This window comes from Clupea harengus, chromosome 15 (assembly GCF_900700415.2).
Source record: "Clupea harengus chromosome 15, Ch_v2.0.2, whole genome shotgun sequence".
NCBI classification, from domain to species: Eukaryota; Metazoa; Chordata; class Actinopteri; order Clupeiformes; family Clupeidae; genus Clupea; species Clupea harengus.
This window is the reverse complement of record NC_045166.1, coordinates 10,229,031-10,252,976: the sequence shown is the minus strand read 5'-3', so window position 1 is coordinate 10,252,976 and position 23,946 is coordinate 10,229,031. Positions and strand designations below refer to the sequence as shown.

At 41.7% G+C, this 23,946-nt stretch overlaps 1 protein-coding gene across 1 annotated transcript; it reads left to right on the top strand.

The window, feature by feature from the left end:
- The first annotated feature begins 1,822 nt into the window (after positions 1 to 1,822).
- Positions 1,823 to 16,593, top strand: opn8a (opsin 8, group member a). The gene is made up of 4 exons (XM_012824700.3): positions 1,823 to 2,392; positions 9,566 to 9,859; positions 13,694 to 14,025; positions 15,150 to 16,593. Exons 1-4 carry the CDS (start codon positions 2,320 to 2,322, stop codon positions 15,537 to 15,539), a joined length of 1,089 nt encoding a protein of 362 aa, XP_012680154.1. The 5' UTR covers positions 1,823 to 2,319; the 3' UTR covers positions 15,540 to 16,593.
- The last annotated feature ends 7,353 nt before the right edge of the window (positions 16,594 to 23,946 follow it).

The following is a 23,946-nucleotide window of genomic DNA, read 5'->3' as shown; positions in this document are numbered from 1 at the left end:
ACAGGAAGGGTAGATGTGTCCCCTTGTACTATCGGTAAATAACTTGTCATGTAGTGTAAAGGTACAGTGACACATTGTATCATACGGTATCACCACTCTACACTGTGTCATCACTTGTAATATTGTGTAATGGTGCTGTGATACATTGTATCGTCACTTTTATATCATTTCTTTCGGGAGAAATATTACAGTTGTGTAAACGTTTACGTAAACGAGTAAAGCCTACATGTTTAGAATCAGTCCATATGTGATTAATTAATATGGGTCCATGAGGTCTGTGCCACACAAAGAATTCAACTGTAATTAGGATCAACTTAAACCTTGGGTTTCTCATAGGCACTGTATTGGTTTTAAGTTCAGGGCAGTTTTGCAATTGTATCATTTTCATTCTGGCTGACTGCAATCTGACTTGAGGTGGAAAATGTGTCATAGGAGGCTTTTGCATTGCAAGAGGGTCACACCCTTTGACATATTTAAATTCTTACATGGGGCAATTAACAGTTCTCAAGTGGCGGGGCAATTGACAGTCCTCAACTCCTTCAGGTCTTCTCCGAATATTAACATATCTCCAGAGAAGTAGTGACTATTCTGATCCAGTATTGCAAACAGCACTTGCAATGTTCATCGTTTGAACCATAGAGAATATATGCATTTCAATTAATCTTTTCTTGAAAATGTTGAAATGTATTTATTTCAATGTGCCAAGAAATAAGCTGTTTTACATTTCTTATGCTACATCTACATCATACTGTATGTCTGTGGATTTTTCGAAGGAGACAACCTGCGATTGTCACATCTTTTGGCTGCAAGCTTTTTATTTCGAAGCAACAGGTACACTGATACACACTGAGTGAGACACGGACAGCATAACTAACATCCACACATGCTAACATTGGACACAAATGGGAGGCGTAAAACACGTAGTTCTAACCTGGAGCACTTTCAGTTCCCTTCTACCCTTCTACCGCCTGGCATGCTGGGATCACTTAGAGTCTCTTACCTCAGCAATAGGGAAGCGTGTCTAACCCCCTACACATTACAATATTAAACTTAAGTATTCAGATTATGCTAATTAATGAATGATGATGAAAAAAAAAAAAAAAAGCACAAATATTAACTTCAGTCTGCATATTCATCCCTGGTCCAACCATTTCTTCTCGTGCAATAACAATTGCTGACTTAATGGAATAGCCTGATGGGCTTATTACAGTTTCCTGTTGCGAAATATGGGCAGGCAAGTCCAGCAATTCCCACCTGCTCTGCTCTGACCAGTTGAGTACTTGCCTTTTACATAACGGCCAGGCAAAGGATACAAAAAAAATCAGAGGTTAGACTAAGGGACGGTGGCAGACTAGATAAAACATTCATAAGATTTCTTCAGAGAGTGACTTCCTGTTTCACGCTTGACATCCTTTGCGGAGGCCAACACACAGTAGCAGCTGTGCGAGGGTCCCTCCAGGATGAACTTGCACCAGAACGACAAGCTGTGGGTCCTTTGTGCACTTACATCGGACCGTTTAATGCAGGTCAGACCACACACTGCCAGAAGGTGTTAGGCAGCCATAATCTCAGCCAGTGGAAACCACACGCAGCAATGCAGCCACACCACCACCACCACCAATACTACTGTTACTTCCAACAAGCTCTCGTTTTCTCTCTCTCTATCTCTTTTCCTCTTCCTCTATATCGCTCTCCCAATTTCTCTCTCTTGTCTACTCTCATTTTTTTTCCACTCTCTCCCTCTCCCTCTCCCTCTCCCTCTCCCTCTCTCTCTCTCTCTCCCTCTCCCTCTCCCTCTCCCTCTCCCTCTCCTTCTCAGTTCTCTCATCTCTCTGTGTACCTTCCACACTGGTCCTGGCAGCTACGTCATTTCACCAAGGAGGACAGACTCTGAGAGAGAGAGAGAAAGAGAGAGAGAGAGAGAGAGAGAGAGAAAAAAGGAGGACAGACTCTGGTGCCTTTAAAGGATGCGGGTTGGGATTCCAGCGCTCCTCTCCGCTCAGTAGATCTCTGACTCCGATGATAGGCACCAGCATTTCAGGAGGCAGTCTTCTTTCTCACTCTCTCTCTCACTCACTCTCTCTCTCTCTGTCTCTCTCTCTCTATCTCTCTCACTCTCTCACACTCCCTCTCTCGCTCTCACTCTCACCGTGCATGGGCAGTGGCAGTATTGACCGAGTGATCATGCATTGTCGCGAGCGTCTGGTCAGAGGTGTTTGGGGGGGAAAGGAGAGTGTCTCCTGGCTGCATGGGTGTTTTTGAAAGTGGGATCTTTTTTACCATGTGAGAGGACTCAAGAGGCAAGGTTCAGAGGCAAGAATGGATGACAAGTATACCTCTAAATTATCCCCTGCTGTTGACTATGCTGCAGGTGTATACCTCGTGATTATAGGTGAGTGTTTTTTTTCTTCTTGATGCAATTCTTTATTTCTTTATTCATTTTCGGTTCTTTGTCAATACTTAATTAACTTACTTAATGTTTATTGAATGGTCCTATCAATTGTACGCTTTTTAAAACAACTAGTCTTTAATTTTTACACTAGGTGTATATAGGTGAGATTGCTGTGTAAGAGACTGTAAGAACTATTCTCTCTCAAGACTATTGCAATGTCACTTTTGTGTCAGTGGGACACAGAATCAGCAGTACAGTAAACAAAACCATAAAACTGTGCTCCAGTTGTCAACTTTTAAAAGGATGTTTCAAACGGATATTTCTTTAAATGAACAAAACACACAAGTCAGTAACAGTAACATTTTATGCAATTTTTTTTATACGATTAATTATGCTCAATGATTTAGTGAGAAAAAAGCATATCTGAACACCAAATGGCATAATTCATATTGTACTTCAGTATTTTGTAAGAGTGTGTGTGTGTGGGGGGGGGGGGGGTGCGAGCCCATGGGAACATTTTAGTCCATAAAAATGGCTCTTTGATAGCTCAGTGATCTCATTATTGTTTCAATTATATCTATTTAATCACAGATATACCTCCTACAATTCCTTAGGAGAAACAGTTTCAGACAGAAATCAGATGAGGTACTTCATTGTTAAACTCTACCATGATTGACAAAAATAAAAACATTTCCTAGCTACCCCTCTCCACAACAGCTTTGAACGAGTCTAGTCTTGTCATAGGCTAGTTAAGGTGCTTTATTGTGAAATGTTCTTTCTCATCCCCAAACACCAAGGTTGTCTTGAGAAAAACTGAGTATGATTTGTGACACCGTTGGGATCTCTTCTTTAGCACCCAGTGGAGATAATAAAGAGATACCACAGAGATCTCTTTTTTTTCGATTTTCTTTTCTTATTGGAGTTATCTTTCATTAGAATTTTAGCAGCATGGCATGAGCTGAAATACTCGACGAGAACTGATTCTCATAAACCATGTGTGTTTGTTGTGGATAGATTTACAAATATTTACCACCGTGCAATCAGAAGAAGTCACCTGGTTTACCTCTCTCATTTTTCCATAGGGCTCTTTGACAGACATTTGAGTCAATGATTTCCCTTCAAGTCAGAATGTGACAGATCTGTCAAGTATTCATGCTCCCAGGGGAGAAACATTGTTAAAAGCATACCAGAAAAAGAAGAAGACATGAAAATGAGTTATTTCATGAAATACCTTTACTTGGAAATGATGGCAAGTGCAATGCACTAAAATAGATCTCAGGCAGATAGTATTTATGCATAGTGCAGGGCCTGCAGTCTAGCCTGAGGAATAATTGACTGGAGAGAGCTAGAGAGAGAGAGAAATAGTGAAAAGGCAGCCACAACGCAACAATGTTTTAATTACTTTACTATGAACACCTTCTTTACTATGAAGATCCTCATGTGTTTCATCACCAGGTCCAGTTTAGTGCTACTGGTTTGTTAATCAACCTGAGACCTGCTTAGACTATTAAATAAAATGATACAAAATGGTGGAGATGTCTTTTTAGCCTGAACCTTCAGTCAATTCCAGGTTCCTATAGATCCCCAGACATGGGGTAAACAATCATTGGAAAGAACGATCAATATGCATATATATATTGAAGTTTAAAGGATGCTCAAAAGTGTTGGAAGCCAGTGATTTAAACTCAATCTTCAATAATAGGTTAACAGGGGAGTGTAATCCTCTTGCACAAGAAGGATGCAATTATCTAGAATGTTCAGAGAATCAATTTGTCACTAGCAGTAGCCTACTGTGTTGGATCTGATAGGTGCCATTTACACCTAAAGTACCCATTTAAATCCAGGTATGTCAATCACTGTGCATTGAAGAATGTAGTCCAGGCCATTGTCCTGGTTGCCACATTAAAAGGCATTTAGTGCTATTTGTTGGGAATAATGAACACTATCAGGCATTGTGACCAAGCCTGTTGCAATGCAATGAAGATCAATGGGTATAAGGACAGCCTGTAAAAAAAAGGTTTTGAGGCATTCGGAGGAGCAGGCTTTGAATTGAATGTCAGATCCAAGATGAAGTTGCTGTCTCTCTGGGCTACAAGGGTATACACTGAGCAGAACCGATCCATCCCATCGGAGTCCAATCCATCCCAGTATTCTCTCAGGACGTTGGTGGAAATGTGGTAGAAATGACCAGAAAGGACGATGATGGGTGTAGTCAGAAGTCGGGTGGGTGTAGAGGTGGACACCCCTGTAGTTTGGAAACCAGAAAAATATTATTATTATCTTTTTGACATTTTAGGCTGTGATATCACTACTGTTCAATAGCAGTTCTCAATGTGCTTTATTCATATATATATATATATTAGTGCTGTCAGTTTAACGCGTTATTAACGGCGTTAACGCAAACCCATTTTAACGCCGTTCATTTTTTTATCGCGAGATTAACGCGAATTATTTTAATTTTTTTAGATGAACGTTCTTTTTGGCCTCGCAAACTGTGTAGTAGGCTAACGTTACGGTTTGAGTGAATGGTGAGCGCGATAAGGCAAAATGGATGATAAAAAGCTTCTGAATGGAAAGTTTACTTTTAAAAGTTTTGTTGTGCAAAAGAAGCAAGCTTCACTGTTGTCTGAAAATGTCAACAGGCAGCTGGCTGAAAGAAAAGAAGTAGTAGGCTTACCTTTTATTGGTAACCTAACTGTTACGGTTCATTGTTTCTGAAATAAGAGGCCTGACTGCTATGTTCCCAGCAAACTTGAAAAAAAGAAAATATTAAGCCATCATTTAACTGCTCTATAGGCTGAGTCCTTATTTACCTGAAATGTGCACTTTATAATTTTGTTTATTACCGCCCTGGCAATGTTGGTTTTCAATCAAATAAAACATTTGCATAAAGCAAGCCAATCCACTTTTCCATGTTGATAAGGGCATTAAAATAAAAATAAAATGATGGAAAAAATAAATAAATGAAGGGACATTTAGAATAGATAAAAATTTGCGATTAATCGTGATTAATCGCGATAAAATATTTTAATCGTTTGACAGCACTAATATATATATATATACATGGATCGAAGTTTCAAAATGCCATGGCTTTCACGGCATCCACACACATCCTTAAATTGCCCTCTGGCTTAATCTCTCATGTATATCACGTGGGGGATCCAACTCTCACAGTCCTAGGTTCACAAAGGCAAACATAACGCCACTACATGCTACTGCACGCCACACAGCGTCACCATCAACAGCCAGGCCCGCCCTGTGATCCGGCCGCTCTCTCACCAGAGGCTGAGTGTCTCGCAGGCAGACTGGGTGTCACATTAGAGGAGGCGTTGCGGAGGACTGACTGCCTAATCACGCATACTGTATGCCAATGTAGTCTTCCACGATCCCTGTAGTCCCTACCTGAAGCCCTGCTGTTTCTGGATCAGATTTGGTCTCAATTTGACCAGACCCACTATAGATCCTTGGTAGCTACCTACACATGACATGAAGTGATAATTGTATGCAATGACACTGGTCCCTGTGCTAGTGTCTGCTAGTAAACATATACATACAGACATATATATATATATATATATAGCATCTATACTAAGCATGGACACAGGACAGTGTGCAGAAATAGTGTAACATCATTACAATTAATTTAAGGAGAATTAAGCTTTTAACAGCTTTGTAACCCCTTGAGTGAAATATGTAAAAAGAAAATGTAGTTTGTGTGTGGTGGCTGCGGTTAATTAAGTGTAAATGTAGACATCAACATGGAAACATTACTAGGAACTCACTGCAGTCATTTTTTGACATGTATTTCAGAGAGGGAGAGAGAGAGAGAGAGAACATAGTTGTGACTTTTATACATGGTGACACTAAACAGGCACTGCTCTGGCCCTCTCCTTCTGCTGGCTAAAGATAACGGAAGTTGTGCCCATGACAGAGATCTGAAAGAAAACAGTTACCATACTCTCTCATTTCTGAGGGTCAGATAGAAGACCTCCCTGATAAGGAGGCCACGAGATTCAATAAGAAAAAAAGAAAGAAATCCTTACTTAAAGGAAGAGTCTGCATGTATTTCAGCATCGCAAAAGGTTGTCGGTGTTTGAGCTCAGCAGCCAATCACTTTACACCCCTCCCTTACATGCTCCTGAAGCTACGTGTTGATTGGCTGGAATTGTTCATGGCTTGGTCCAAGTCAGTACATTTGTTTCACATTTACAGAGTTCTTTTGAGCACACACACACACACACACACACACACACACACACACACACACACACACACACACACACACACACACACAGAGACACACAGTCTTAACCGTATCATCTGGACATGAGGAGCAATTAGCTGAATTTGACAAAACATGTATTGGATTAGAATCAATACATCTCTTCTCATATGAATCTACCTCCGGGAGTCTATCATCTGGACATGAAAAGAAATTGCTGGCCCTTTTTCAGGTCAATGATGCAGTATGATTGTGCTGTGGATTAGAATCGCGGACTGCACCTTTACTGACCTCACACAGCAAGTTCAGGAGGACACAGGGTTGGTGTGCTTGAAGATTAGTTTGAGTCTTTGGATACAGGCAGCCAGTCAATTGCTGCTGATGGTCACCAAGGTCACTGAAGGTCACTGCCAACCGGTGCTTGGGTCAAGTTTGCGGGTACCTGTAAGAGCAAAAAAAAGATAAAACCTATATTGAATTATATATTTGGATCCTCAAACACAAGTGTTTTGTTACTAGTCTTCACAGGATGGGTGAACGTGGACTGAATGAATATGGGACAAAGCAGAGGGAGCGTTTCACCAGGATTTTGGCTATTGCACTCTATGTACAGTACATGCAAGTGGTGGAAATATCTTCCTTGTTGCTGGACTGTGAAGTACTTAAAACAAACTAAGAAATAACTTTTCACCAATGTATATTTTCAGGCATCAATCTATCATTATGAGTGCTGTAATGGCAAAAAAAGCAAGAACTGTAATATTTGATCAGCAAGGCATTGGATATGACACACACTCTTGCAGATTGGTTTGATGTTGGTTGTTCTGTGAAGGGAAAAAGTTCATTATGAAAGTGGGGACGACATACTGTGCTCCATTAACAGCTCCCATTAAAGAGATTTGATCGGTGTGCCTCGGATGTCAGAGGTTAAATCAGCTTACAGTAATTTCGCTTAATTGCTCCCACGCCTAATGCAGGGGAATGGGTGAAGAGTGGGCAGTGTATCAGGCAGTGTTTGAGTATGACGCAGATCAAAATGTGGCAGGCATATTTCTCAAATCCTGAGAGGATATGAAAATGTATCATGCAGTCTGTCTTTCAGACTCCATACATGTCAGATACTGGAGCCATGCTGATAACGTATATGAGAGTGTTGTGTAATTAAACACCTGTGGATAGCCATGCTGTGATATTAAATTTGGCCTTTCTGTGTTGCCATACCTACAGTAGATGTCAGTTTGTAAGATGCATTTGAAGATTTGGAGACAACAAATATGTCATGCACCGTCAACCTGATTCAATTAAGTTCAGTTAAACAATCCTTTCAGTCTTCTGATTGTTTAATCAACATGACCTGTTTAACTAGATATGGGAAATGCCACCCACCATCCATACCCCAACACATCTCAGTTTTATTGCAGACAGGATTCCCCCCCTGTCGAGTTCAGGATGATGTCACCACTGTCTTCAAAGCCCAACTTTCATTCCTTCCTTCCTTACCTTGCATCAGACTTTTCCACCTGGCAGGTTTCTGAAGGACTGTCTTCCTTGAACAAGTCACTCAAGTCAACAGCCCACAGCTGATATATTCAGAGGACCTTTAAGTGGCTGCTTAGATCTCACATGATATGGGTGGGGGTGTAGTCGTCTACAGGCCGTCACACTGACGGTAGTAATGGCTCACATGGCGCAGACTTTTCAGGCAATTGTAACTGTCCTAGAAAGTGTTCTCTTGAAAGTTTCTTGAAAGTTTGATTGGACAGAACAGCTATTTTTCCTGGAACTGTGAACAACTGATGTCTGCTTGAAGGCTCAAAGCCAAGTTTTTCTTTGAGTGGTTAGTTGAAACTTGAAACAGTCAAAAAATTGCAGAAGTGTCTGCTTATGTGTTTATTTGATGAAAATCTGGGACATAAAACGTCCTGTAACTCCAGTCCAAATTATTAAAAATGTACCCCAAAAGACATGAGGCTGTTTACACTCATATCTGCCCACATCAAATATTGATTACAGAATCAAAGAGTGGTTTACGACAGCATGTTTGTTTCTTAAGCCTATTTCTGAGTTTCTGAGGACTGACAAACTTTACAAGTGTTCAAAAATCAAGGCAGAGATTGTCTTTTTTAATCAAGAAATCTTATATCTTATATCAACAAAGCACACTAATGTCAACAGGTCTCACATTCAAATAAGTTATTTTTCATTATAATGTCCCTCACTTTGGAGATGCCATTGTTCCAGGTTTTAAGTGTTCGTTTTACTTTCTTTTTTAAATAATCTTACCACCTGTGCATAAGGAGTTACTCATTCAAACGTCAAAACATTCCTGAAAAGAAAGATAAACCCATTTGCTCTGATCCTATCCGACTTGGGAATAAGTAAACATTTTAACGTTGAAAGAACAACAAATATGTCCATTCATGCCTGCTGTAACAAACATTGTGATGTAATATGTAAACATTTTAAGTACAGCATAGTCTTTGGGTACCTCTTGTTTTTTTAAGAGATATACTGTATCTAAGCATTATTAAAAAAATTGTCACTTTCTTGAAATAACTTTCAAGACCATAGCAAATGTGACTTTTGTGTTGTTTTCTATTCTCATATGAATCTACCTCTGGGAATGGTGACCATATCATCTGGACATGAAAAGAATTTGCTGGCCCTATTTCAGGTCAATGATGCAGTATGATTGTGCTGTTTGATTACAATGGGCCTGGCGGGGGAAAAAAATTGCTTTTTTTAAACTTTGTCCTTTTTTCCCAAAATGTACAATCAATCTCACTGGTGGTAGCGATAAACATTTCCAAATGTCACAGAGAAAAGCAGAAAGGTCCCTGCTGGGAGGCCTCGCTCAGGTGGTCATAAAGACACACAACACACACACATACACACAACAAAAGCACACACACACAGATGTAGCACTAATGTCTGTGCTGTTGTCTATCCAGCTGTGCTGTCTATCCTGGGCAATGCTGCTGTGCTCATTACTGCCGCCCAGCGCAAGAAGCGACTCAAAGCCCCCGAGCTGCTCTCCATCAACCTGGCTGTGACCGACATAGGGATGGCCCTGAGCATGTACCCGCTGTCCATCTCGTCAGCCTTCAACCATGCCTGGATCGGCGGCGACCCCACCTGCCTCTACTACGGCCTGATGGGAATGATCTTCAGTGTGGCCAGCATCATGACTCTGGCCGTCATGGGACTGGTCAGATACCTGGTGGCTGGTGCCACCCCCGAATCAGGTAATGCATATCCACAGGCACATCCACAGGTTGCACTGTGATAGCCCAACAATTCCCCACTTTGCTGTGGTCTAAGGACTATCTGTGGGATATCCGTTGGGTTAATAGTATTCGAGCTAGGCAGTGAAGTTTTGTCCAGGTAAGTTAATGAACGTGAGAAAAAAAAGTCCACTGGTTGATCATTTTATCGATCTGTCTTTTAATGGTGCTGCTTAGTTGCAAACAATCTTCTAGGCTAGGCTACAGCTAAACTGATTTTGTTGCTCTGCTAGCCGTGCTAACGTTTTACAGACAAATACTGCTGATGTGCAACATACCTAGCTAAGTAAGAAACCTGGGATAGTATTTTGAAATGGTTTCTCTCTTTTATTGTGAGTAAAGGTATCTGTGATATACCTGAAATTTGTATTTAAACTGAGCAGATTAATACATCCAAGACACCACCACTGTAAATTAGTCAATCCTCTGTGTCATATAATACACCCACGTCCAAATTCATGTTGGGGCTTCCTCAGTTTAAAGGTCACACACCGCTTTTGCTCATCGTCTGGTGAAACTAGTGAAAATCGGGAACACCACAGTATTCTTGACTGAAGCTCACAGACTACATGCCGCTGACAATCAAGTATAACCATTTAGGCTGATGCCAATGTGTGTGGGCATTTTCTGTGGGGCAGATAGCTGTCTTGGTTATAGAATCACTCATCTCATCTGCAGGTGCCTGCTAGTAAGGAACAACACACAACACTGGGGAAGGAGTTGTGAGTGTGAGTTCAAACAGCGAACAAATGTCCTTGAAATTGAGTCGGCTTGTTTCGCTCTCCACATTGCTGATTGATGGTGGTGGAGGCTCAAAATCATAAAGTTACATTGCTCATGACTGTTCTCCATCTTCATGTTTCGTTCTTCACTTGAACTTCAAACGCAACATGTGCCAACAGTGAAGACACGTCCCAAATGAGTTTAGATGCATACACATCAGGTCGTCCCAAAGAAGGCAGATTATGGGTCTGTGGAGTTTTGATAAATCCCAGTGCGTGATCTGCCACAGGCTAAACTAGAAACTTCTCCAGCTCCGTCTGTCTGTGTGTCTGTCTGCCTATCTATTAGACAGACTTTCATTGAGAGTTCCACACATGGCAAGATTAAAATTCATGACGCTCACTTGTTCACACACACTGAACACTTCGGGGATGGAATGTTTTTTCCATCGTCAAATAATCCTGTTTTGGCATTCGATACCAATCACTGCCTCAGTTAAAACAAATTTCCTCCCAGAAACATATTATCCTAGGGTTTTTAATTATTTCTTAATGATTATTTAAGCTCCATATGCAAAAGTTTGTAACACCAAACAGATGTATTTTGTGGAGCTAATAACTAATATCCTACAGATATTTTGCTAACAGCTATAAACAATAATATGTTTAAAAAAAAAAAAAAAAATGTAATCTTCCAACTCCACCCTTAAAGGGGCTATATGTAAACCTGACTAGATGTCAGCTAGTGGGCTTAATGATTTCATATTCCCCACCCATACTCTCCTACTAAGCTACTTGTTGCTATGAACTACAAGCAGTCAACTTTGGCAAAAAAAAGTTTGTCTTACTTGAAGCATGAAAATGGATGGACTCTGCAGTGTGATTATCCATTACAAACACTTGAACTGTCATTACATTTGTATTAAAATTGTGTTTTAGCTATTAATAACACCATTCCTGACAGTGTGGGCTTATGCCTGTAACAGGCCATTGCTTTGCCTTGTGTTTCCGCTACAGTGACTCACTAGTGGCTCTTGAGGTAGTGGTTAGCATGCTATCTTCAGTAGATGTCTTGGCAACACAGTGCATAGGCATTTTTTGACATAACATCAAAACAGTATTTGTTCACATTCTAGCTCATTTTCGAATTTTCAATTCTTTCTAAGAAAAATACACACAGGCTTTCAAGACAGATATTCTGGCAGCCCAATTAGATAAATAAGTAAGTAAATGATGCTAAATTCTATTTTTGGCCTTCCATTAAGCCCAATTACCTCAACAGTACGACACACAAACGGACCTCCTGTCAACGTGTTTGTCAAAACACGAGAAGACAAACTTTCATTATTTCCGCATTTAACGCTGAAGTTGGCGGAGGCTAATCAAAGTCCCCAGAGTCTGCGTGACAGGAATGGTTTAGTGGCTCGTCAAAAGTACTCTGACTATGGATGAAGGAGGCCCTCTGGGGACACTCAAGCTCTGCCATATTCATAAGCAACCAGCCAGGGAGTCAGCTTTTACATTTCAAGCAACGTCTCCCCCGACCCCCATATAGAGACACCTGAAAATTATTAGATGGGTCACTGAGTGGCTTGATGGCTTGTAATTAGTTTGGCAGTGTGTTCATTACTGCAGATATTCTTCAATAACCTCCCTCTACTGCTGTGAAGTATACTCAAGGGGATTCTTTCTGCAAACACTCCATATCCACAGTGCTACACATTGCTAAAGCATAGACTACACTGCAGACTAGCCTACCCATGCCTTATCTCAGTGTGCAGAACTCCTCAAAAAATACTCCATGCCACTCTTATATGCGCTCATGGAGCGAGGACAATCAAAATTAGCTTAATTAGTCAATCCCTTTGATAATAATACATTATAATAAATTAAAAGCGCTCTAGTGTAAAAGGTTGTCCGAGGAGTAGCTAAATACACACTTTCTAGTAAAATCCGAAATGACGGAAAAAGCCAGCGCAGTGGATATTGATATCAGGGTGCGTTGAACTCAGCAACACCTAATTTTCGAATTTGACTCATATGGTTCAAAAGTTATGTGTGTGAATGGAACTCCATCATTGAACCATTGGTGATCGCTAGAACTCTAAAGTCACGCTCATCAAACTTGCTGAATAGAATCAGGGTAGCAGCCCAAATCAGTGTGGCAAATTTCACAACATTCTACCGTACGGTTCTAGGGTCTGCCATAGACACCCTAGCCAGAGGAAGAAGAAGAAGATCATAATGCATAATAATAAGAAAAGGTACAAACTCTCAAGATGCCAGTGCAACTTCCCAGCATGGTTCCTGTTTAAAGTGCTAAACATGAAGACATCATTTGCATTCAAATTCCACTCTCACAATCACCCACAACAACAGCTGATTGGGGAGGAAGTCTGTTGTAAGAAGTGCCGTGTTTCTCTCCGGGTGACCAGACCAGACAGGAACACCTAGTGATATTTGCATGTGCATTGTACAGCGCATTAACGTACGGGTTGATGAAAGCATCTGGCTGTCAACGCTCAGATAACATTGATCATCTAATCCAAAGGCAACGTTTCGTCGTGCAGCATAACACATTGTTTGGTTCATTATGAATGCAGACCATCCAAGAGGTTTTGACACTGGCTAATTAATCAGTTGCTTTACCCGTTCAATAATTTGTGTGTGTGTGTGTGTGTGTGTGTGTGTGTGTGTGTGCATGCGTTTTATCTCTGGAGATTGCATTTTTTGCATTTGAACGTGTTTGTCACAGTTCTCTTTTCCTGTATTTGAAAATCTGCAGGCAAACAATTATTCTGGCTCAGCAGTGAGATATGAAATCATTCCCATGCCCAGAATCAGAGAATCTCTTCCCATATCTCTGAACATGCAAAACAAAGAGTAAAAAAACCATACAGAACATAGTCGTCTAACAAAGCCATGTTACACTCCCTCAGAGCATATTTATCTCATACAACTCAATCTCAAAAAAAGATAATTTCTCGATCCCACTGCAAAGTCATAAAACATATACAGCAGGGCCTTTTGATAACTGACAATCACAAGCAGTGTTTGTTTTGCTCGTTCGCAGGTAATAGGTTCCAACGCAGCACCATCGGCATGTTCATCACCCTCATCTGGCTCTATGCCCTGCTATGGGCGGCCTGCCCCCTGCTGGGCTGGGGTGGATATGGCCCTGAGCCGTACGGTATGGCCTGCTCGGTGGACTGGGCCGGCTACCAGAACTCGCTCAACGACTCCACCTTCATCATGGCCTTGGCGGTGCTCTGCACCATCCTGCCGTGCGTGGCCATCGTCTCATCTTACTTAGGCATCACTTGGAAGCTGCACAAGGCCTACCAGACCATCCAGAACAACGACCGCTTGCCCACCTTTGGCAACGTGGAGAAGAAGGTCATGCTGGTGAGCCCAGTTTGGTGTCCTACCTCGCCGCTCTTTGTGTTTCGTGTCTGGGACATCATAGTCTAGTAGCTTTGCTGTGTCTTATGTGGTTGACTGACTAAGGCAAGAGGGATAAATACCAACTAGTCTACAAACATGTAGTCCTTTCTCTGAGCACCAGCTGAGAGGGGGTCTCCACGCCGAAATAAACTCCAGAAACGAAAATGCGGGACAAATCGCTAATTGATTCAATACACAGCAGGACACAGCATTTTATGCATTTCCAGGGACAGGTGGCAACCCTATACTGCTTTCAAGCTGAATTAAACATTTAACTGGCTTTTAAGAGAGCACCATCTAATGGATTTACTTATCTTCTGGCCCAAGCACTTTGACCGATAGGCCTGTGGCTTAACTTCACATCATATCATATCCATAGGTTGGCATTAGGTTGAAGGCTGCCTAAGCTTATTAAAGCGTAGAATAAAATCCCATGGTGAACTATTTGATTTCCGCTGACCTCTGTTCAGCTGCACGTAAAGTTTATTCACGCTGAAGCACATTTCTAGGTGCTTGAACATGGCAGGATTGACTCCCTTGTAAGTAAATGTCTGTCTTTGATGGACCACAGATGCTGTTTCCACATCTCGGCTCTGGCCACTCTTCCTGGTTAAGCGTAATGGACTTTGACGTCCAGATCAAGACTTGTTATAATTGAGTGCCAGTAGGTGAACAGCAGTGAGTCTAAAGTGATTAATCTAGATCACATGGACTTGAGACAGAAGCCCCTCTGCAACTGGTCAATTGGCACCTTCCACCTTCCACCAATTCCCTAGAGCTCTGGTCATGGTCTGCTAGTGTCAATCACACAGTCCATGCTCTTTTCTCTCCATCAAACTAGCTTTATTTTTCTCTTTTCCCTATCTGTTTTTCTGTCTTTCTGTGTCTCTCTCTCTTGGTCTTTCTCTGTCTCTTTCCCTGGCCCTCTCTCTCTCCACTTCTCTCTCTCTCTCTCTCTCCCTCTATTTCTCTAAGCCACCCTCTCATTCTCTCTATCCCTGTAGTTCTCTAAGCCTCTATGTTTTTGTTTCTCTCTATGCTTCTCTCTCTCTCTCTCTCTTTCTCTCTCTCTCTTTCTCTCCCAGATGGCTATCTTGGTCAGCGCTGGCTTCATGGTGTCCTGGACACCCTACGTGGCGGTCAGTCTCTGGACCATGTTCCACGCCGGGGGCAAGGACAGCGTGACGCCGCTCGTCAGCCTGCTGCCGTGCCTGTTCGCCAAGGGCGCCACCGCCTACAACCCGCTCATCTACTACGTCTTCCGCAAGTCTTTTCGCCGCGAGTTCCGAGAGCTGTGTTGCCCGCGCTGCCTGCGGACCGACTTGACCCACGACGACAACGGTGACACTTATGATGACAACCTCCGGTGGCAGAGCTCCACGGCGCATAACACTGGCCGGAACATCCGGAGCGCAACAACACTGGTGTCCCACTCAACCCCCCGCCACCCAGACTACCCGACAGGGAACAGATGAGCTCCGGCTGACTGATGGGATGGAGCTAGAATAGACTACTGCAGACACACACACACACACACACACACAAACACTCACGTGTACGTACACGCACACACACACATGCTCTGAAGACAGGATTTGTGTCGCACCTATTTGGATATATAGATATGAATATTTTTGTACTGAATGTGTGCACAGTGTATGTGTATGTCAGTTTGTGTCTGTACAGCCGTGTACAACAACATGTCATTGAAGCTCTATTGTGATGGAAATGTGCATTTTAATGATGTCTTGAATTGTGAGTGTGTATGTGTGTGTGTGTGTGTGTGTGTGTGTGTGTGTGTGTGTGTGTGTGTGTGTATGTGTGTGTGTGTGTGTGTGTGTGTGTGTGCGTGCTGACGTCACAGTCTTCTTCACAATCTTATCAATGCAGCAGTTTTTCATGGCTTACTACCAGAAATATTCCTTTTGACTACATGCCCAAGTACACGAAAATACATCGCTTATCATTTTGTTTGTTTGTTTACGCTGTAGTTCCAGACTGAAGAATTATAATTTCCACATTAAAGTTGCAAATTAAAGCTCCCACAATGGCCAAAGGAAAGTGTTTTGCACACAAATTAATATCCGCATCCTAGCAATTTATAGGACAGCCATTGATAAACGAGAATGCTGTTGGTGAGCAGTGTAGAGCAGAATTGCTGAAAGTGTAATAAACTAACAGATTCAAAAAAAATTCTAATAATTTAAGATTTATTTTTGGGCTTTTTGCCTTTAATTCGATAGGAAAGTGAAGAGAAAGGAAGTGAGCTGGAGAGAGATTGGTAGTGGGATCGGAACATGACCCCGAGTCGGACTCGGACCCGGGTCCCCATGGGCGTTCAGGCCCATCCATGGTACGGGGCTGCTGCTTGCGCCACAGCCCCCCTACCAATTTTACAGATAACATCCCATCCCGTCCCATCCCATGGGACAGAGAGTCTGAACAAACGATGGATGGACAAACAATTAAGCTCAATTCACTGTACTATTTTAACATTCATTAGTGCATAACAAAAATTAAAAATATTATGGAATGTGATATTATCTTTGCCATATGTATTGGTTTTGTTTTCATTGTTTACGAAAGGTGACAATTAAAATCATACTGTTGTATTTGTCTCCATCCGTTGGACATCCTGGTCTCTTCTTAATCCCACCAATGACATGTTTTATTTACTTGTAATATTAATGCCATAATATTTGCCTAATATGCTTCTGTCTACACAAACAAAATTATTTTCATCTACCATTTAAATTCTGCTATTTGCTTGCTGAGTAAAGCGCATGTTGGAGCTCATGTTTCTTCAATGTGATTGGTACATGGTTATGTAACAAATAACTTTAACACCCACCTATATCTCACCTCACCCAACCCATTTGCCCCTAGCTTGTATAAATGTGTTGTGCACTTAACATGATGTTGCTTTAGGACCGCAATTGTGTTGTTGACGTATGAAGTATGATTGACATACAAAAACCTCTCCGAAGGTCTAGTCAAAAGCTCCGAACATGTCTAATGATGCCTCATCTCTGGCACAACTCAGCTTAAAGGGCAAAGTTAATGTCTTCATAAACACTCCATAGCTCTCTGTAAATGCCCATTTTTTAGATGCCTCACACTCTGAGTGCAATTAACCCCTTGAAATATTCTCAACAACGTACATCTCTAACTGTGGACTGAGGCAATGCACTCAGGACCACTTTTAGTGCATTTAGTTTAGGAAAATCGCCTGCCCGCCATTTTCTTTCTGTTTGACATCAGCAACCTAAACAAGCACATTCAAGTAATTTTCCTTGAAAGGCTCCAAAGAAATGGTGCAATTTCAGCTTCATTGCATCATCCTACTTTTACAGCCCATACCGCTGTCTGCTGCGAAGCATACAGATCAAATCATACTTTATTTGTACGACGCATTTCATACCATGAGGTAGCACAATGCGCCGCACAGAAGGAAAAATGAGGGGGGGGGGTTACAAACACTTGTAAAGAGACACAGGTATGTCTTAAGTGCACGTTTAAAGGTTTCCACCGTTTCAGCCATTCTTAGGTATTCTGGTAGAGTATTCCAAAGGCTGGGGGCATAGAAAATAAAAGCTTCTTCTCCATGTCTCTTTGTCCTGGCTTAGGTGTTCAGTGCCAGAAGACCTCAGGGATCTACTGGGTGTGTACCTTGAGAGCATGTCTGTTATATATTCAGGTGCATGACTATGGAGCGATGTATAGACTAGTAAGATAATCTTTAAATCTATTCTGAAACTAACAGGTAACCAGTACAGTGATTTTATTACTGGGGTGATGTGCGCCCTCCGTCTTGTTCAAGACTTGTGCTGCTGCATTGTGTATTGTTTGTAATTGACTAATGGCTTTAGATAGTGTTACTTAGATTTAGCTCAGGGGGAGCCACTAATTAGTTAGAGGTTTTTTTTTAAGATGATGATTGGGACTAGGATATGAATAGGGTTAGTTGACAAGTAAAGTAGAATTGGGTTGAGTTAACAGGTATTGCTTAGTTTGATATTTTAGCATTATTTATTTGATTTACTCACTGTTTGTGGAGTATCAGCTAAGGGAAGCATCCCCCAATATGTTAATAGGATGTTGCTATAAATGTACTATAGAGGCTGGAGCTACTTGTAGCCTTCTCTCCTACTAGATCTCCTTCTTCTGTTCATGACCCTCAGTCATGTTTTTCATACATGGCTTAAAAACCTCATTGCATGCAACCAGACAGTAACAGCTTTACTTCTCTCACAGTTAGAAACAGAGAGGGTGTGAACTAGTGTAAATGGAACCATTGGAACCAGTGTAAATGGAACCATTGGAACCAGGAACCAGTGTAAATGGACCATTGGCACAGTTAGAAACAGAGAGGTTGTGAACCAGTGGACCATTGGCACATTTGCTGCGTTGCATTGAATAGGGCACTGAAAGTAGAGAGTTCTTGCCCAGGTCAACCCAATGTTGGCGGCTTTAGCACTGCCACATTTTCTCAACACCAAATGTCTTCTGTGGACCTTTTATAAACAACATTTACTAATGGATGGTTTTTGTCATTGTTCCCAACATAAACTATTTAGAGAGATTTGAATATTGATGTGTGGGACCTCACAGGCCTTTGTATCGTTTGCTAAATAATGTAAATTATGTTTTTTTTTAATAAGTGTCACACAGTAAACTGGTTAATTCTCGTTCTGTGCTGACCATTAAATCTCCTGTGCTGGCCTGTTTTTCATTTTAAGTTGTGGTGGATGGTGCATTGAAGGTGTGATAACTTCATTCACAGGGCCAGCTGGATGTATCGTGGCTGTCCTCCCACTTGGCGACTTCTTAATGGGCCGAGCCACGTGCCCCATTCACACTCCGCATGTCTCGCCGAGACCCGCTGGGACACCACCATGAGCTTCTGAACAGAACACACATCCACATCACCCTCGCGCTTGCGCTGCTCATCTCTCTCTCTCTCTCTCTCTCTTTCTCTCTCTCTCTCTCTCTCTCTCTCTCTCTCTTTCTGAGCTTGAAAGCGGGTTACGGCTCGGTCACTTCATCTTCTGTATTTTTTGCTCAGACAACACTCAATTCCTCCTGGATCTGTTGTCATTGCTGTTGCAGTTTCCAGGAACCTTCAAAGCCGAGTGAAATCGTTTACACAAGAGCAGGGGTGTAGTTTGCAACCACTTTAAGAGAGATCCTATTAAACTGAAAGCCATCATCAGGCAAAAACACAGACGCAAAACAGAAACCACAGTGGTCTATTGTCAGGGCCCTGGCAGTGACACATTCTGCTATCTAAGAGCATTATTTGGGTTTAATTGGGCATGAGCATTTACTCTCTGAAAAAAAGGTAACAGCATTCATGTTACCTGCAGGGCACTGCTCGCAAGTGAACACAGGTCTCTACTTAAAGTCACCTTAATCTACAGGGCGTAGGTATGGCTGAAGATGGCCTACTTAGAGCAACTAGAAAATGGACCTAAGTATAGATGAAGAACCTGGATGGACTGGCATTCGGGCATGGTTGTTGTGGGGAAGTCTCTCAGTCATGCTTGAGGGTATCTTGAGGTGTGTTTGTCTGTGGTAACGACATGTGTCCTAACCCATCGTGAGTATGGAGGGGCTTGGTCTGGGATGCCAGACACCACTGTTGAGCCTTCTGGAGTAGTCGTGGACCTAATTCAACAAAACAAAGACGAAGGAAAGTAGCCACTTGACAAGTCTTTAAGGCTGTTGTTGTTGTTGTTAAGTATTGGTAAGTATCAGTATGATGGTTTTAGTGCACCCTGTTGTGTTAAAAATACTGAGGTTAGTTTGTTGGAGTACTTGCATGGGACAGTGAGAGGTTTGGCTGCAGTGGGAAGTACCCAACCAATGACACAAAGAATTTCACATCTTTTCCTGTGTATAACTCTTTCTCCCTCTCTGGCTTATGACATTTTAGCTTACAGCTGGATCCCTGAATAATTGACCAGAAACACATCAAAGGAAGACAGCAGGCATTTTTATGCCTGCATCTCAGTGAACTAGTATTGCAGCTGCGTACGCTGTTACGTCACTCTCATGTTTGTTTTTGGTTCCTTTGTTTGTTTTGTTTTTTGGATGCAAAGGATTAAGGACACCCCACACTAAAGAGTGTCTGGGAGGAGTGGTAGAGCGACATGAACTTGATATGAGACGTGCGCGCAAGTCCTTAGATGCGGCCACTTGAGAAATTCAATCTCGGCAGTATTGCCTCCAGGCATCTATATTGAATGCAGCGTGTGCGCACAGAGAATGAGGTTGAAGACAGGGAGGAGGAAGAGGAGGAGGAAAGGGAGAAGTAGGGGAAAGATATTGATATTGATGGTGGCAATGTCATCGCTGACGGTGATGACTTCTGATTCTGTTCATCTGGGTTGGGGGTTGGTGGGAGAGTTGCCAACCCGATTCAGACATCTTCAAACAAACACAAACACACACAAACACACACACACACACACACACACACACACACACACACACACACACACACACACACACACAAACAAACACACGCATGAATCAACATCAGTCAACCCCCTGCCTGTTTTTCATTTACGTAATGGATGCGTCCCCCATAGCTTTGTGTCTGCATCAGACAGCTGATGGGTTCCGCCCCAGAACTTGAGGGCTGGAATGAGGAGGAGGAGGGTGGTGGTGGTGGTTGGGGGGGATTCGGGAGGTCAACACAAGCTGTGCAGCAGAATATAAGACTAAGAGTCACCTCTACCAATCTCTATGGCACAAACATATGCCAACTGCCATGACAGAACCCCAGTAAAGGCATGATGACTAAGAAATATGAAGTGAAAATTTTACTGTCATTTTTTTGTAGTTTGGGATGTTAATAATTCTAGTGCTGTTGGACATGGAAACACCATGTGCTCTTGTCAGAAAGGCATTATCCACTTTATACAGTAAGTCATCATAACCTATTCATTATTAAGATATAAAATCACCTCTTCTGATTTTCTTATATTGTGATATTACCATGGCCCATCCATGGCAATGTCTTGTACCTTGACTTCATTTTTGTTAAGATCTGCAAAACATTTCAATACATTTGCCTGTGGGAAGTTCATGAAGTCATCTGAAGAGGTCTACCCACACTCAAATTACTTTTCCCAACTCAGAAAGAACAACACAATGATGAGGGACGCTAGTAAGTTAGCAGCCCTACTAAAAAGCTAAGTAGGGTCTTCTTTCCCTTCAACCCACCCTAAGAAATGCATCTGTTATCTAATGGCAGATGTCACCACAGTCTTGACATGGGTAACACTTGAAGAGTTGTTGTAGTTGAAGGGTATCTACATACTGATTTTATAACACCTTGATAAGCAATGAATAACATGATTTAAGAAGCTACTGATATAAGGCGCTCATTAACATGCACATAGATTCTTAAGTACGGTGTTCATAAACTCGCAAAATCAAACACACAAGCTGTACAATGGAATACATCACACTGACATTGATATTAACTGAATGTATGTGAGTGTATGAACTTTTCATGTTATGGGTATATCATCAAACACAGAACACAGAATCTCACACCGTTTACCCATGCAATGTTATTTATCTTACAAAAGATGCTACGTCTTCTGGAGAATATTACAGATGCTCTTTATAAACACACATGTGCTTATAAACATGTTATTCGGAGCTTATGAATGTGTTATAACATCCTTATGTAGGTACCCTTCAAGTAAAGAGTGTTACCTTTGAATGGACTTGAGCCGGATGTGGGCCAGATCCAGCCCAGCCCAAACATCCTGTCTTACAGAGTCAGCTGTTCTGTTTCTTACAGACCTTGTAAGAATGTGTGGGTGTTTTTATTTGTTTGTTTTAGGGTTAGGGCTTAGTTTAGAGCACAGGGGAACAGAATCCTTGGCAAGTTACACAATCATCTCTAAAAATTCTCTTGAAAGCATCACTGCAGCCCTGATGTCACACAATCACACCATTTTAGTCGACAGCTGAGATCTTCAGTATGAGAGCTGAGAGAGATCTTCAGTATGAGAGCTGAGAGAGGTCTTCAGTATGAGAGCAGAGAGAGAGAATGATGAGATTACTCTTGCTATACATGTCAAACAACGTCCATCAGCACTGAGGGCATTGATTACACCTGCCAACACAGACAGCAGGGGAAATAGGGTTTACGTTATGCTTTCTTTCTTTTTTTGTTTTTATTGTTTTTGTTTACTGACAAAAAACATCCTCAATTCAAATGATGTGTTTAATTCAGTTTGGTGATTTAATGGTATTAAATCCAACTTGCAAAGATTCCCAATCCCCAACATCTGCAAAGCTTGGTCACCATCTAGTGGTTATACCTCTCCAAACAGTATGATTGCCATCCACTCGTTTGTTTTTCTGAAACATTAAAACACACACATAAAAAACAGTGCAATTTCTCTAAACAGTGTAATTTTAGCAACATTAAGGATGAATTAAATGACTGCGATGTTATCCGTGAGGATCTCTATTAAATTGCTGGTTTGTGGGATGTCACTTAAATTACCCAGCTTTTGGCCCATTGAAATCGCCCATGCAACTATTTACAGAGTTGGTTTTAGTAATAGTGATATTAGTTGTGCAGCAGGAGTCAGGAGTGGTCGGGAGAGAGAGCGATCCTCACTCATAAATGTTGGCCATTGATTTTTGAATAGTGTTATAGTGAAGTGTTTTGAATAGGCCTACATGCTTGCCGTTGATTCATTTATCTTCATGCCACAATATGTAGCCTAAACATATTAATTTGTCCACACCACTTATTTGTCAAAATCAAGCCGTCAAAATGTCAACTCACCGATCTGACGCTCTTAAGCAAAAAGAAAATAGGGGGAAAAAAGGATTACAAGGGAGCACATGGCTAAAACAAGACAGACATGCAGAGGCATCAAAAGAGCAAGGTGGGGAAAGGTGTTTCTGTACTTGTCACATGAGTCAACATGAGGTCCTTGTCATGTACAGTAGCCTACTACTGCTAACATTAGCTAGCTGGCCTACTAGCCCCTACAGTAAGCTATTTGTAACTTTATGGGGTTGTCTACCAGCTGGCTAAATAAATTAAAAATTAAAAAACAGCTAGCTAATTAAAGTAAGATGAAACGAACCTCTACGACCTCATGAAACCCAATGTTCTGTACATTAGCATGCCATATTCTGCTTGACACTCTGCTCCCAGGCACAGAGCCAGAGTATGTTTGTCAGACTGCGTTATTTTTCCTCGGTTGTTCATTATGGTTTCAAAATGTTTTAGCTATGGAAATAGTATTTAAATATTTTACAGTTTTACATGGTAAGATGTGTTACTGTGCACACCCTTGTTTGTGCTTTTGAAGGCATGTACTGTATATACCTTATACTAATTTTCTGACAAACACGAATTCTATTTTAGACATCATGGGACCGGATGAATGCTGTTATAGATATTACACGAAGCTGATCCCTATTAAGAAAATTAAATCCTATAGAACCACCAACCCCAACTGCCCTAAAAAGGGGGTGATGTGAGTTTTCCTCATCTTGCTAACAGCACTTCCCACTAGTTACCTTTTGAATTTTGTTGATTTTGTTCAAATCTATTTGCCCTCACACCCGTCTTGATGATTTTTTTAAAGCTTCATCACTTTGAAGGACAAAAAGGTGTGTGCCAACCCAGAGGTCCAGCAGATCCAGGTCATTATGGAGAAGCTGGACAGTCTGTGGGATCCGGAAGCCACAAATGAGACGAGTATGTCTGCAATTCTTACAATTGCTGAAGTTGAAAAAAACATTATTGCTAACTGTTTGGTTTGCAGATCTCAAATGGGCCTCCATGGCATACAAGTCACACAATCCTGTCAGGCTTTAACACATTAATTAGTC

What these genes read in the sequence shown, in the direction of transcription:
- opn8a (XM_012824700.3), top strand. Translation starts at nt 2,320, where the DNA reads ATGGATGACAAGTATACCTCTAAATTATCCCCTGCTGTTGACTATGCT. An exon ending in TGTATACCTCGTGATTATAG is followed by an intron (nt 2,393 to 9,565) that starts GTGAGTGTTTTT and finishes TTGTCTATCCAG; the next exon opens with CTGTGCTGTCTATCCTGGGC. An exon ending in TGGTGCCACCCCCGAATCAG is followed by an intron (nt 9,860 to 13,693) that starts GTAATGCATATC and finishes GCTCGTTCGCAG; the next exon opens with GTAATAGGTTCCAACGCAGC.